Source organism: Microcaecilia unicolor, chromosome 2, assembly GCF_901765095.1.
Source record: "Microcaecilia unicolor chromosome 2, aMicUni1.1, whole genome shotgun sequence".
Classification (NCBI taxonomy): Eukaryota; Metazoa; Chordata; class Amphibia; order Gymnophiona; family Siphonopidae; genus Microcaecilia; species Microcaecilia unicolor.
Window position 1 is genome coordinate 119,354,009 of NC_044032.1, and position 16,799 is coordinate 119,370,807.

The following is a 16,799-nucleotide window of genomic DNA, read 5'->3' on the forward strand; positions in this document are numbered from 1 at the left end:
AGTTGTGCGTGCTAATTTGGCCAAATTATGCACATGACTTAAATGATTAACAAGCCGATCAGCGGCACTAATTGGCTTTAATTAGAAATTATACACACAACTTTCTAGGCGTATACCCCCAATTCTATATCATGCACTTAGATTTAGGCGCTGAAATCAGCAGATTCTATAAAACCGCTCCTAACTTCATTGACTTAACAAGCTAATGAGTGCTGATAACAGCACTTAACAAGCAATAATGAGCACTAATTGGCACTGATTAGAATTTAGGCACACAAATTGCTAAGCGTATTTTGTAACGATCTACGCCAAATTTCTAACACACAGAGGCAAAAAGGGCATGGTTATTGGCAGAGAAACGGGTGGGTAAATGGACGTTCCAAAATTTAGGTGCATATGGCCCAGTGCACCTAAATCTACGTGCTGAGATTTATACCAGGTTTTCATTGGCGTAAATGGATGCGAGCAGATATCGGTGCTAAAATATCAACTAAGCATATCCTATAATTGGCACCTAAATTAAGGTGCTGATTATAAAATATTTTATTTATTTATTTGTAGCATTTGTATCCCACATTTTCCCACCTATTTGCAGGCTCAATGTGGCTTACATTGTGCCGTAATGGCGATCGCCATTCCGGAATGAGAAATACAGAAAATTATTACGTTTAAAGTACAAGAATATGCTTAGTCGGCACTGATTTCAGCGCAGATTTTTTTAGGCACCATATATAGAATCCCTTCCATAATGTGGTGCACATAAATTCTAATAAGTTCAGTCGAAAAAGGGGAGTGGTCATATGCTTGGAATAGGCATTTCTAAAGACTATATGCATTATTATAGAATACACTCAATCTGCACCTAGCTTAGATGCAGGAATTTAGGCCTGGTTTTAGGTGGCCTAAATGGGTGCGCCTACATTTCAGTCTCAAGAACGGTGAGTCAGTATATTCTATAAACTACACGTAACTTTAGGCATAGTTTATAGAATCACGTGGTTTTTTTGGTGTCAATTTTTAAGGTGCTATATATAGAATTCCCTCCTTGTCATTTCACAACAAAAAAACTGGCCGATTTAAAATGTAATATTATTTAATTTAAATCTATTTTCATATTGGTATCTGTCTTCTATGAGGTCCTAGCATTTGTTGGAAGTTGTAATCTTGGTAGAGTGAGAAATTAGGAGTTGGGCTGGGGAGAGGTACAATGAGTTGGGGTAGAGGGGAGTTGATGCAACTGTGTGGGGGACAGTTGAATAAAATAAATAGCTGTGGGGCAAGAATAGATCAAAGGGAGTGGGAAGAGCATGAAAAGGACTAAATGACTGAAGAAATGTAAGAGGAAAAGCAACAAGGAAGGAAGAGATAAAACAAAGTAGTGTGAGTGAAGGGTTGGGCAATGTTAGGGATCAGATTCAATAACCTTCTGTATCCTTGCTTGCTGTGAATGCACTTTCTATTGTTTTTGGCTATCAACTAATTTTATTGCTAGCTACACAGTTTTAATTTTATATGCTCTAATTACATATATTGAGTAGAGGTTATTACTACAGTACTTTTTTATTTTGCCTAAGTGTATGCAAGGGGCCTTAGAGAGGAGAAATAATGTCATGGCATTTTCTTCCTACACAGCTTCAAGAAAACATTGAAGCATTAATGGATTATCAGTGGTGGTTCCCTCTACCCATGTGGCAGAGCAAATTTATACATGTTAAAAGTGCATGGGCCCCAAAACCAGATTATTTATTTTGAATGTTAAATTTGCTGGTGCAGCAAATCTCTTAGTCACCCATTTTACATAAAAAATATATATTTTTGCAGAATAGAATCCAAAATAAAAGGTGTAAGTTTTTCCAAGCTTAATTGGGACCTATGCATGTAAAGTGTAAATTGACTGAATGTCCTTATGGTGCTTATTTTAAAAGCAGATGGACACTTCAGAATGCCTGAAAAAAAAGGTCCATCTGCTGAAAGCATCCAAATCCCGATTTTGGAAAGTCAGAATTTGGACGTTTCACACTGCAGTTCTTCCAGATAGCAAGGGGCCATGTTGTAGGCGTGTTTTGGGTGGAACTAGGGAGAGTCCAAAAGGTAGGATGTCCCAACAGCGATTTTTGAATGGGAAGAAACATCCATGTCTAAAAAGGAGGACATTTTTGTCTAGACCTGTTTCAGTCACCTCCAAGTTACAAAAGGTGCCCTGATTGAGCAGCTAACCACTGGAGAGATTAAGGCATGACCCCTCCTTAATCCCCCAGTGGCTGCTGTCCCCTTCCCCTGAAAGTAAAACTGGAAAGGAAAATCAGGCTTTATGTTGGCTGCAAGTACTATGTCCATTCTGAAGATAGTAGTAAATAGGTCAGAGGAGTAGCTTAGTGGTTAGTGCAGTGGCCTATAAACCAAGGGACACAGGTTCAAATCCTATTCTAGCTCTGTTAAAATTTTTTCTTGGGGCTCCCTCCAGGAACAGAAAAATATTTACTGTTACTAAAGATATAAGACACCTACAAGTCTGAAGGCTATTAAAGTGGTGTACATTCAGGTACTCAATGGGCTCCTTAAAGTACATAAATGTATTCAAACTGTCTTAACTATCTTTGCAAACGAGTATTTTGAGGTCATCCCCTGAGCCAACATTTATACAGATAAGTTAAGTGATGCTTTGAAATCTTTTTAAGAGTTGAAATTATTCGTTAAGATAGTTTGGATCCTCAGAAGCTTAGCCGAGATTGGGAAGCGGGGCTGGTGTTTGGGTGGTGGGGCTAGTTCTGGGCAAGACTTCTACGGTCTGTGTCCTGAAAATGGCAGATACAAATCAAGGTAAGGTATACACAAGAAGTAGCACATATGAGTTTATCTTGTTGGGCAGACTAGATGGACCGTGCAGGTCTTTTTCTGCCGTCATCTACTATGTTACTATGTTTAAGGAGCCAATGAAAAGGTTGGTGCGTGAACCTTGATAACATCTGGGTCGCCAAGTACCACTGATGTAGTTCCTTATATAGTTACCTTATATAGTTAATCTTTAAACTTTTGTAGACGACATTGTGCTCATATTTGAATATCAGTTGTACTTTTGACTGCAATATAAATATTTGTCATTAGTGATAAGTATATTCAGGTACAGCAGGCATTTTTCTGTTCCTGGAGGGATCACATTTACAAAAAAAAAAAAAAAGAAGTTACAGGAGGAGTTGAAACTGTGGTTCTTCATTTACAGTCTACTGCAGTAGAGGAGTGTGGTAGCCATGTTAGTCCACTCTTAAGGTTATCGATAGAAATCAAACAAAATAAAACATGGAAAAGAAAATAAGATGATACCTTTTTTATTGGACATAACTTAATACATTTCTTGATTAGCTTTCAAAGGTTGCCCTTCTTCGTCAGATCGGAAATAAACAAATGTGCTAGCTGACAAATTAACCACTAGGCTACTCCTCTGTTCTGCAAAGATGTCTGTGTGGCCACTTTCATAATGTAGCTGCTGAATCTGAGAGAGCCCTGCGAGCTTTACCATTACTTGTGGCCAAATTACCTCAAGCTCACAGCACACCTCTGAGCTCAGAGCCATTTAAACTAACCTCGTCTCCAAAGTTCTAAACTAAGGAAAGGGATGGAAACTAAAAGGATTTTGAGACCCAGTAACCAGATAGGTGGTAAAGTATAAGTTACTTGTTTATTTAAACCCAATTTGGGATATAGAAAATGTGTTAGTTAACAAAATTGATTCTTTTGTTGCGTAAACTGACATTCAAACATTTCTTCTGGTAGAACAATTTAACTAACAATTCAAATCTCTTTAACAGGCACAACAATACGGTTCTGAAACAACATGACACATCAGATAGGAAATGAGACCACTTAGTTAATACTTTTCTTTTACTCTATAACCATAACTCTTAAGAATTGATTCTTTGTGATCTGTTTTAAGTTTTCCAGGTGCAGACACCCAGAACCAGTCTCCAGAAAAGGTAAGTTTGACTAAACTCAGTGACTTCTCAATGTGCTTTCCTTTGCTATATGTGGAAGTGCAGACTTATCTTTACTTTGGTCTCTAATTTTGCAAACATAAATTATTATTCTATACTTGTCACTGTATACCCTAACTAAAGAAGGGCAATCTTTGAACACTGCAGTCACACTGTCTATAGCAACTCGGTCTCTCCAAAAGGTTGCAAACTCCCACACTGTCACACTAGCAAATCATGCATAACACGCAAGCTGTTTTACTTCAGGCCCAACCTGGCCCTTGTGTTTCTGCTAAACGTGCCTGCTTCAGGAGTCTCGTGCTGAAGTAATGATGTAAATGTTAGGTGCTGCAGGTACAATGTGCCAAAAGTGGAAAAGAATCAGCTGGTCTTTATAAAGACATCTTAGGAAGTCCTAATAAGTGTGTGGTTAGCAACATGCCACTTTAGGCACATTGTACCTTCAGCACCTAACGTTTATATCATTACTTCAGCAAGAGACTCCTGAGGCAGACACGTTTAGCTGAAACATAGTGTTGTGTTGTGTTGTCTTTTGCTCTTATCAATAGTATTTTGTGTAACTTTTTCAGTTCCTAGGTTTGTCTGTGAAGAGCCTTCATCCGTTTCCCACTCTTCACCAGTAGACTCCTGAGGCAGGCATGTTTAGCCTAAACACAGTGTCATGTCATCCTTAGCTCTCATCAATAGTATTTTGTGTAATTTTTTCATATTCCTGGGTTTGTCTGTAAAAAGCCATCATCCATTCCCCACTTTTCTCTTCTCCTATAACCATTAGTCCTATCAAACCACACATATTATACTTTGTTCATACATTTAAACATAAATTTAAGGATGCTCACACATTTTTGTCATAAATTACTCTCAAAACCCCGTAAAACCAGAGACACCTCCTCTAATAAAATTCTGCATAACCCCATGCACATCCCCAAGTGACGCCCACTCAAAAAAAAATTAACGCTCAGAACTGGCCCAAAACAAAACCTTGTTTCACCCCAAAAATGATTTTTGTAAAAAATTCCAAAGCACTAACCCACTTAAAGAGGTTCTCAGGAACCCATAACTACCACTAGAGTTTACCAAAAGTTAATCCTTAAAAATGTAAGCTCAAGGTGACCAAAAACACATTTTAAAATTAAACGAAATCATAGGCCACCAGACCCCTTACCTAATCCCCTACAGGATCTTCACTTGACCTTCACCACTGGTCCAGGTCCCAGAAGACCCTCCAAGGTAACAGTGCCTGTGGAGCCTTGCCGGGGCACCTCTCAAATTTAGGCCCCAGGTGGTGCTGTGGCAGGCAGCAAGGATGCATGGCTCCCCCCCACAGTCTCCTGACTGGCACTGGAGCCACCACGGGAAGCAGCACTGACCACCAATGCCTTTTGGAGGCCTGGAGCCCCCCCCCCCCGGCAAAAAAAAAGAAAAACCCTTGACAACAGGTAAAAATATTAAATTTTTAACCTACTGGTTACAATAAGAACTCTGCCAGATGTCCTTGTGCCTAGTTTTCTCCTTTTTATGACTTAAACATTTCAGTTTGTAAAATGGTTGATCAGGATGAATGTCTCCAGTGTTAGGCCATCCTTTTCATGTTGTTTCGAATAAGAAATCTGGACATCTTTCCTATTCAAAAATTGCTGTCAAATATACAGGAGTTTTTGGATGTTATGAGCAAGATATCCCAATTCTGACTTGGATATTCTTTAAAAAATGCCCCTCCATGTGAAGTTATTGCCATCTATGATTATATACATAAGATCATAACAGGCACAAATTTGGTCTCCTTATAAAAAGGAGATCTATCAAGGAGTGGAAGACATTTCAGGCACATATTGTGAATCTGCACCCCTAATGGGCATGTTTATAATGTACAAACATATGCAATGCAGAAGATGTTCGCTATTTTTGCATATCCTTACCTGAAGAAGTAACGAAACAGTGAGAATTCTATGACTGTCGAGAGAGAGATTGAAAGGGAATGAATGAGACTTTTCATATGTAAGACCATCTCGTTAGAGAATTTTTAGAGGCGCCTCTCAGATGTGGATTTTTTTTCCTTCCCGGGTTTGAAGCTAAGTACTCTTTTTGTTATTGGTTCTTTACATTTAGTTTTCCCTTTTGATATATATTTTTCATTCTTCCGACATATAATATTACAATTTTTTAGGCTTACTTGATATTATCTGTGCCTTTAGTCAATTGATTATTAAGTTATAACCCCACCCTGTTTTTTTACTACAGACTGGTTTAGTCATTTCACTCTGTAGGTTTTTCGGAGGTGGTGGTTGGCCCATGATTGAAGCCTTAATAGGTGTGTCCACTGAGTTGGTACCCTTGGCTATTGAGGCCTTTTGTTTAAATTATTTTTGATATATTCCTTGATGACAGCACAGATAATTCTCATCGCTAATTAGAGCAAAGTTTTTTAGTTTCTCATCTTTTTTGCTCTAAGCAGATTTGTTAATTTTTTTATAATGTACAAAAGTCATAATACTAATTTGAAATGGATAAAGTTACACATGAAACTCCAAATGTGGAAAAGATACATACTAACTGATTGCAACTCCAATACACATAACTGTCTGCCTATCAAGAGGAAAGGGACCTCAGAAAGCGCAGAGTTTTTATACCAATATTTTTCATGTGGCTTAAAATAACTACTTTTAGCGACAATTCAATCACTGGTCCCAGATAACCTCCTACCAGGCTTTGGAACTTTATTTAACTTCTTGCTGGTCTCACTCATTGTTATTGCACAAAAATATTTCTTTTGACGTTTTTGCTGGTCTCGTATTAAAAAGTTTAAATCTCAAAAATATTTTTTGATTTTTCTTTTTTTATCTTTTTAATGACAATGGATAAACTGGTGACACTTATCTTAGCAGTAATAAGACTCCCAACAGGCACCCCCATTTCACAGAGGCTTCATCAGGGGAAAGCAGATGTCACTGTAGCACTGCTGATCATCTCCCATATACAAAAAATGGTGGCGGCCATTTTTGTGTCAATTTTTTATATAAAGTTACACATGTACATTTTCTTGCATAATACTCCCTATATTCATAATAAAACATAGGAAATGTTATATACTGTACCAGCCTTAAGCTCAGAACGGTCTACAGAGCAGACAAAAAGCATTTATGAAAAATTAATATGAATATATGAACCATCATAAAAATAACAGTGAAAATTGAATGTGTATCAGGGCCATAGCTATGGTCCCTCCACATTTGCCTTTGCCTCCTCCCCCCCCCCCCCCCCCTTAGCAACTAGGCACGTGACTGCTATAGGTGGCAGGGATCCCTAAGCTCTAGCAGCTAAAGAAATCCAAAGGCTGAGTCAGCTGAGATGTGAAGTATGGCTGTCAGTGGTAGCTCTTTGAACTGCATGTTCAGTTCTCCTGGGAGCACGTCCTGATACTAGTCTCGAAGTCAGCATCGGGCACTGCTAACCTGCTGGTACTTAACAGGCTAGTCTTGCTAGCAGTTCCAAATGCTGCCATTGACTGCTGAACTTCTTTAGCCTGCTTGAGCTTCAGATTTATTCAGCAGGTGAGGCATGGAAATCCCTGTGAAATTTAGTACTGGAGGGTGAGGGAGAGGAAGAGAAAAGCAAGTGACAGAGGAAATGAGTTATTCACTGTTAACCAATAGCCCCCCCCCCCCAAAAAAAAAAAAATCAGTTCCGACTATGCCACTGGTGTGTGTGATCAATAGCATGTTATGTGAACATTACTGAAAAGTCACCCAAAAATATATAAAGAAAAACTTACACATTTGAAACCACAGCCAGTATTACAGTGTGCTCTGACGGTTTTGTTGCACGAATTGATCTGTAAAGGAGAATATTTCTAAATCAAACGGTGGTATTATTTACTGATAGAACTTCAAAAATGCAAAACATTAAAGCAATCAGTCATGTTGTAAGTTTACCAAATGTGAAAAGGCATCTAATTTGGAGAGACAGGGTCACTGGCACTAAGAATTTTTCTTGTAATGCATGTTAGAAATTATAGGGCAGCTTTTGATCTTGGCATCAGAAATGTGAATTCACTAAAGAAGAAGAATATCAAAGTGGGGCTACACTGTTATATAGACATGGTCAACATTAATCTATAGATCAGGTACTCAGTAAGGATTATATGCAATGCATGTTTTGTTAAGTGAAGTATAAAATGATTTCCATCTGATGGAAAATATATAGTGAATATAACTTGGTTTCTGAAATCTGGAATGTCTCCAGTGTAAAGACGTCCTTCTCATGTATTTTCGAACAAGAAATATCTTAAACTAATTGTACTGTACATTTAGATATAAGAAAAACTGAACTCCACTGCTCAGTTGCTAACTGGAGTTTCTTAGTTTGAACATACTAGTTCAATTTTTGCTTTATTGCACTGTTGCCAGTATGCTGGTGTTCTAAATTTAAAATTATGTATGATTTTCAAAATATTTTTCTGGTTAAGCACCCTATTGTAACATCTATGAAGCTATATTTGCCTAACAGAACTGTACGATCTGAAAGTGCCAGGCTTCTGCAATTCCCCAGTGCTATGTCAAATCGATTGGCAGAGACATGTAAAGTCTTTCACACTAGTGGGGCCTTTTGAATAGAATAAATTATCAGTCAAAATCAGAATGTTTGAAGACTATTGTGCCTTTAGAAAACAGCTCAAGAAACTATTTTTTAGTCAAGCATTTGGCAATTGAGAACTGTATCTTGAGGAAGAATAATTTGAACACAATGATATGCTTTATGTTATATAATATTTTAAGTATCTTATTTTATTTATTATGTATATTTTCATTGTACACTGCCTAGAACTGTGGATAGCTATAAATTAATGTTGACTTATCCGTTAGTAACAAAAATAACTTTGTGGAAGAGAACCATGCAAATAGCTGCCTTTGTATCACAAATTAATGTATAGCCTTCCAACCACATACTCCCTGAATAATAAAGAAAAATAAAGCTTCCCGGCCACAGTTTAACAATAATAGATGACTTATCTGCTTACTTTTATGCCTGCTGTTTAGCAACCCTATCCATTTAAGTAGAGCTGCAGAATAAGTTATCCATGTAGGGCTAGATTCTGTTATTTGGCATCCAAAATGTAAGCATACTGGAATAACATAGTAACATAGTAAATGACGGCAGATAAAGACCTGCACGGTCCATCCAGTCTGCCCACCACGATAAACTCATTTTATATGGTATGTGATAACATGCATACATTTAGGCATGGCCATTTACACCACTGAAAACCTGGGGTAAATGCCTGCGCCTATATGGATATACATTCCCCTGAATTCTATAATAATGCACATAAACGTGATTGACACCCCCAGAATGCCCACAATCCTGCCATGGACACAGCCCCTTTTCAGCTACACGCGTTGAAATTTACGCACACCTCTTTTTAGGATACGCCTCAAAAAGAAGTGCATGTAAATTCCAATTATTGCCAACTAGTGATAATTGAGTAGCATATGTACATTTGCTGCGTACACAATTCAATGCTCACTACTCACCACGCTTTATACAGAATCCAGGAGATAGGGGGTAATTATCTACAGGTCACCTCAAGATAGGCACCGGGATGATGCATGCTAAGTGCAAATTCTATATCAGCGATAAAAAGCACATAATTTCCATTATAGAATACTAGTGTGAATCCGCACTTATGTGCCTAACTTTAGACACAATCACTGACATCATTTCAAAGGCTGGTGTAAATGTGTGCATGTAACTGACAGTAATCTATAACCTTAGGGTGTTAAGTGCACACCCCTGACCCACCCATGACACCCTCATGCAGTTATGCGCTTTAGAATTTGCACAGTGAACTTATAGAATCCCTATCAATGGTGTAGCCATGGGGGCCTCCCTCTTTGGGCTGAGGCCCCCTCCAAAATAGCAGCTCCTACCCTTACCCCACCATGCGGGTTTGGCATTGATCTTTGCAGCTGCTTGCTCTCCCCCCCCCCCCCCCCCCCCTCCACCAGTGTAGATCTGGCATCTTTCTCTGATTCCCCCACCTCTCGACAGTCAGTCTCCCAGTCATGGCATGTGTCCTGCAGAGGCAGTGAAACAGACTGCCTGTAGCCGGTCCTGATGGGGCCTTTCCTCTGTCATGTCTACCTATAGAAATTTACATCACTTGAGGCAGGGCACGACAGAGAACAGACCAATGCAGGACCAGCTGCAAACAGTCTGTTTCACTGCCTCTGTCGGTCACACGCCAGGACTGCCGGGGGAGGGGGGTAGAGAGACACCAGACCTGCACAGAGGGGGGCGGCAGCAGCAGAGATAAATGCTGGACCCACATGGGGGGGGGGGGCAGAGAGAGACGCTGGACCAGCATGGGGGGTGGAGAACAGAGAGGAAATGTATGCCCCCCACCCCAAAATGGACTTCTGGCTATACCCTTGACCCTACTAAGTACAGTATCCGTGATTTTTGAGCATACACATTCATAGTCACATAATTTTATTAAAATCCCTTTCCAGGTATAAAAGGCTTTACACACAGACAAATCTTTACAAAATTACCTCTTAAAGGCCTGAGTGTGACTCCAGTAATCTAGAAATCACTGGGGATAATTTGAGAGCAGGAGACTCGGCCAGAGGCAGTTGTGATCCAGTCAGTGGGAGGAGGGTGCTAGTGTAGAGCACAAGCAGCAGGTGGACATAAGAATGTGGTAAAGGCAGTTAGCTTAGCAGGGTTTTAAAAAGGTTTGGACTGCTTCCTAAAGGAAAAGTCCATAGACCATTATTAAAATGGACTTGGGGAAACTCCACTGCTTATTTCTGGGATAAGCAGCATAAAATGTTATGTACTTTTTGGAATCTTGCCAGGTATTTGTGACCTGGATGGGCACTATTGGAAACAGGATGCTGGGCCTGATGGACCTTTGGTCTCTCCCAGTGTGGCAATACTTATGTACTTATGAGCTGTGCTGGGGATATACCCTCTAAGTGGCTGCAGATTATGGGTAACCCCATAATCTGGATAGTACCTGAATTTATTTATTTGTGATATTTATATCCCACATTATCCCAAACAAGTTTGATATCTGAATAACTCCCCTCCCCCCTCCCCCAAGCAGAACTCTTCTTGGCCCTCTTTCTTAGGAATATTAAATTGCAGAGCCAAAATTTACCAGGCAACAAGCCATGAATTCTTTTAAAAGAACTTATGGTTTAAGTCCTTTTGAATATCAACCCCAATATTTGTAACAGCAGTTAGATACTGTAATTATATGATTGCACCAGAGCCTGAAAGTTATACACTACTCAGGACTGGCAGTAATAACTGTGTCTCATGGTTTTCTCACAAAGTGTACTTGTGTTTAACCTCTTATTACATTTCCCTTTCTCCCTTATATATAAGGAATATTCATACATATCCATTGTATAATTAAATCTAATCATACACTTAGTTGTATATGTTAAACATAATTCTCAACATTTGCCCTACTGTATTGTTTATATGCGATTGATATTATTTCTGATGTTTGTACTGTAGCCTACCTAGACGTTTTGAGTGGCAGGACATAAATATGTTAAAATAAAAATAAACAATATCCCAAGGGGTAGGAGAATCGAAAATTGTAGGACAAATACAGGACCCTGTTTACTAAGCTGCACTGTAGGCACACTAGTGTTTTTAGCGTGCACAAGAAACGCTAGTGCACCTTAGTAAACAGGGCCCACAATGTAAATACAATTCTTAATATATAGGAAGAATATGAATTATAATGCAAATCTCATCACTTAATAGGAGGAAAAAACCTCAAAGAGCTCCAGACCATCACGTCTCTAGCAGGGGCGTAGCCAGACCTCGGCGGGAGGGGGGCCAGAGCCCAAGGTGGGGGGACACTGTTTAGCCACCTCCCCCCCTCACCGCTGCCGACCCCCCACCACCACAACCCCCCCCCCCCCGCCACTTTGGATCGCCGCCGCAACCGCAAACCCCCCCCCCCCGCCGCTGCCCACCCCGCCACCGCATCAGGTACCTTGTTTGCTGGCAGGGGGCTACATGCACGGTGCAGGACGTAAGGTGTCAGAAACAGATGATCCCACAACGAAGGCGCCGGAGTCAACCGGCACTGAAGAAAACTCTTCGGCTGGCGGGGATTGGGGACCCCTGCCAGCAAACAAGGTACCTGATGCGGCAGCAGGGTGGGCGGCAACAGCGGGGGGGGGGGCCAAATGTAGAGGGGGCCAGAGCATAATCTGTGGGGGCCCACGCCCCCGTGGCCCCACGTAGCTACGCCCCTGGTCTCTAGAGCAAAGTACTCTTCATCATTGGCACAACAAAACCTCCTATTTATTAGTCCAATCTATTGAAAAAAAATGACTACTTAGCTCGAAATAAAGTCTTTATTTTTAAAATGTTAGGGTCGGGGTGGAAGGGCCACTAGATTAAAAGGGATTGTCAGGGAATTTATTTTGAGCTAAGTAGTCTTTTTTTTTTTTTTTTTTTCAATAGATTGGACTAATAAGTGGGAGGTTTTTTTTGTGCCAATGATGAATTTAGCTCTAGAGAATGTGATGATCTGGAGCTCTTTAAAGCTTTTTCCTCCTACTAAGTGACGAGACTTGCATTATAATTCTTATGCTTCCCATATAGTAAGTATTGTAGTTACATTGTATTTGTTCTAAAATAAAAATAACATAATTTTGCTCCACCAGATGAAACGCTCTACAGATTTCAAGGTAGCAGTTGGAGCAGAACCTTTTGAATCACTATCTATCAGATCCCAAATATCTAAATATCTAAGAACTTATTCAACTTAATTTTTTTAAAAAGTTTACAAATGGGACTAGAATGTCTCAGCTAGCTGCCAATTCTGCCAATTATCAGTCTCAATACCATGTTCTGCATGTGAGTTTAAACATCTTTTCTTCAGCAATTGGGTAACCCTTGTTTTAGCTAACATCTTCTCTCTACATTAGGAACCATCAGGGCTTTTACTGCACATTTACAGGTTGATCAAATCCCCCTTAATCTTTTCTCCAAGGATAAAAACGCTCCTCAAAGATTAATCCAACTATCCCTACTATTGAATAATGATGGTTCTTTGCACTTTTTTCCTATCCTATAATTAGGGCTTCTGTTTTAAGGCTTTAATAAAACACTGGTAAATCCCCTTGGTACAAAAACAAAGTGAAATCCATGTTTACTGGAATCAAATCAGAAGGAAAGAGCACATTTCAAAGGACTGGTGATTTAAGAGAGCAGTGGTGACAAAGAGAAGATAGTTGAGGACAGGCTGGAAAGAGGAATGCCACAAACAAATTGTATTTATCTACATAGAACTTTAAAATACCAGTAGCTAAAAATAAACACTAAACTTTTAAATAATATAAACACCTAAATAGAAGCTCTACCTATAATTGTTCTTGAAGTAAAGGGGTCCAACAGTGCACTGTGTTGAAAGATAATGGGGCCAATGCAGAAAGTCATGCATTAGAGCCATTAAGGTTCCTGCAAAACATTTACCACAGGATGCAGTAATCAATGAGCATGCATATTATTACTACATTAAAATCACAGCAGTAATCTGCAGCAAATTGGAAAATGTCATCCTTCCTGTCAGTATGTGAGCGGTGACTAGCTCATGCAGTGACAGGAAGGATGATGTTTTTAAAAAGTCATGGATCTGAATCAACCCCAGGACCTCTCCCTGACAGAAAAGAAGCTGTCCCCCCTCCTCAACAAACCTATCCAAAAGGTACTGACCCGATCCTCTCCCTGGAGAGTAGCTGACACAATTCCCTGACAATCCCTGGTAATCTAGTGGCCCTAACATTTTAAAATTAAGCATCTCTGGGGGGTCTAGTATACCCCCTCCCCCAGACCAGACGCTCCAACCTCCAATCTGGTCAGGCAACAGCAATGCTTACTCACTCCTGTCTCCAGTGCCACCAAGGTCCAAAATGGCGGCACCTGACCCCTAGCTGTGTATTGTGAAAAATGGTTCTTATAAAAGTGTGTGACCGAGGTCACGTGATGCTGTGATGGAGAGCGGTCGCGGGTGAATCTCTCTCCGTCGCCAACCTACCCGTTCACGAATCAGCGAGAGAATCTGTCCCTCTAAAGTGCATAAAATTGTAGCACAAGGCTTGGGGAGTGCTCCTGTCGACATTTTCACTGGTAAAAGCTGAAAATGACAGCGAGATCAGCGCCGCGGGACAAACAGAGGGGAAAGACGACCGAATACAAACTGGCGGCGTCTCCTCCTGATGCGGGATCATCGGTCTCCTCCGCTTGGATAGCGGAGATAACGTCCGAACTCACAGTGGTGATGGAGGACTTGCTTGAGCGACGTCTGGCTCCGATCGACCAAAAACTGGATAGTAAACTGGAACAGTTGAACGCCAAGATTGGAGAGCTGACCAAAGAATGTGTTGCGTTCCAGACTCAGACCAGCGTGGTCGAGGACCACGTAACAGATTTGGAGGACGCTCAGAAAGACATGAAGAAGCTTGTGGCAGACATGGAGAATAAAATCGAAGATTTAGAAAATCTTTCCCGACGGAACAATATCCGCCTGGTGGGTCTGCCAGAGGCGCTGGGGGCCCGTCAGTTAGAAAAAACCCTGGAACAGTGGCTGACTGCACAAGTGGATTTTCCAGAATCATTGGGCCCATTGAGAATAGAACGAGCTCATCGCCTGGGAACTCGCCAGCTGGGGAAAACTACATCACGAGTGGTTATATGCAAGATATTAAATTTTATGCATAAACAGTGTATACTACAAGCAGCGCGCTCCGCAACGACTTTAACCTATGAAGGCAAGAAGATTCTTTGTTTTCAAGACTACTCGGCTGGAATATCAGCAAAAAGGCAGGCATTTTCGCCAGTGTGTTCAAAGTTATTTGAGATGAAGATTCGTTTCTCCTTGCAATATCCCGCTACTTTGAAACTGACACACAATGGCAGATTAAAAATCTTTACATCGGAGAAAGAAGCGGGAGCCTTTGTAGCTGAATTGGAGCGGGCAGCGGAAGCGGAGCCTGAAGAGCCTGGATCTACTTGAATCTGATCAGACAGATAGCAGAATGCACCGTACTAGCGAAAATATGAAGATATTTGGAAAGGTGGAGACAGACAGAAGCAGGAGAGTTGTAAGAACTTAAAATTATAGATGGCTCAGGACTTGATAAGTGATGTTGTTGGACTTGAATTGGGAGTTACAGATGAGGGGAGAAGGCATTGTGTAAAGTTATACGTTACAGATGAATGCCATACAGGGGATGAAGTGGGAAGGTAATTTCGTACACATATGGATGGGATCACAAGGTGGTCAGTATGGTGGAAATGGGGGAGCAAAAAAGGGGAAATGCTATTAATGGTATCCTTTAACACATGGGGAGGGAGAAAGAGGGAATAGATTAAGACCTGAACGGGGGGGGGAGGTAAGCATTAATTAGCGGTGACCAACCAAACGGGGGGAAGGTTTGGTTAATGACAAGGGAAGGGGGGAGGGGCTGGGGATTAGAGGATAAGGGGAGGGGACGTAATGTATACAGAAAGAATAAGCTAAATTCTTCTCAAAGGGGAAAGAGGATGGAAATGTATGATTATGGACACTTTCAGTCACAATATAATGCACATGATAAATATATGGGACTGCTGCAGCTGGGACAGCAGTCCGGGAATTGGCAAGAAATTAGTCAGCTATTGGAAGCAATATATGGAGGAATAACATGAAGAATATGAAAATATACTCATGGAATGTTGGAGGTATAGGCTCACCCATTAAGAGAAAGAAAATAATGGGGGAGTTACGCAAAAAGGGAGCATTGATAGCCATGTTACAGGAAACACATTTAACAACACAGGAACATGCAAAACTAAAATCATGGTGGGTGGGTACTGTATTAGAGGCTCCTGCAGTGGGGAAAAAAGCAGGAGTAGCAATTTTGATTCATAAAACACTCCAAGTAACTCAGAACTATGTTTATACAGACCCAGAGGGCCGATTTATTATCGCTAAGGTGACGGTAGATGGAATGCCGATGCTGTTGGTAAATGTGTACGCCCCGAATGTGTACAGCAAAAGGTTCTTTCAAACCTTAATTATGCGTGTTCAAAAAATTAAACTACAAGACCCACATATACAGACGGTGATTGGGGGAGACTTTAACATAGTGGCGGACGCAACTATAGATAAAACTTGTAATACGGGTGGAGGAAAAGGGAATCATATGAAAGGAATTCCTTGGATGTGTGATACATTGGAAGTTATTGATGTGTGGAGAATATTAAATCCAGGCCTTAGAGATTATACACATTACTCAAGAGCACATCACACACAATCCCGGATTGATTATATTTTGATTAATGAAGGGGCTCTCCCAGATGTACAAGAGGCAGGCATAGATCCTACCATAATAGCAGATCATGCGCCAATCTATATCATCATCAATAGACAAGATACGCAATCTAAGAGGCGGAAATGGATATTTCCAATTGAGCTATATTATGATGATGAATTTCTGAGTTATATCAGAGAGAAATGGATGGAATACAAGATTCATAATGAGAGGCATACATCAGAACCTATATTGTACTGGGAGGCAGCGAAAGCTGTGCTCCGAGGAGAAATAATAGCCTATTGCAGCCGAAAGAAAAAAAGACGAGAACAGGAAATACTTAGGCTAGGGAAGCAATTAGTCAAATTACGACGTAATTATAGGGACAAAGCCCAAAGTACAGTAAGAGAGCAGCTACTAGTCACACAGATAAATTTAAACACTTTAATCCATCAAAGAGCTATTAAATCAGCAATATACTATA

The 16,799-nt window shown here is 40.5% G+C and overlaps 1 protein-coding gene across 2 annotated transcripts in view; it reads right to left on the bottom strand.

Moving 5' to 3' along the window:
• The window catches only part of PDE8B (phosphodiesterase 8B), a 282,903-nt gene that overhangs the window by 146,229 nt on the left and 119,875 nt on the right, over nt 1–16,799 (bottom strand). For both annotated transcript variants that reach the window (XM_030192290.1, XM_030192291.1), the window contains exon 4: nt 7,762–7,821. In XM_030192290.1, the coding sequence (XP_030048150.1) occupies nt 7,762–7,821 (60 nt within the window). The remainder of the gene's footprint in view (nt 1–7,761; nt 7,822–16,799) is intronic.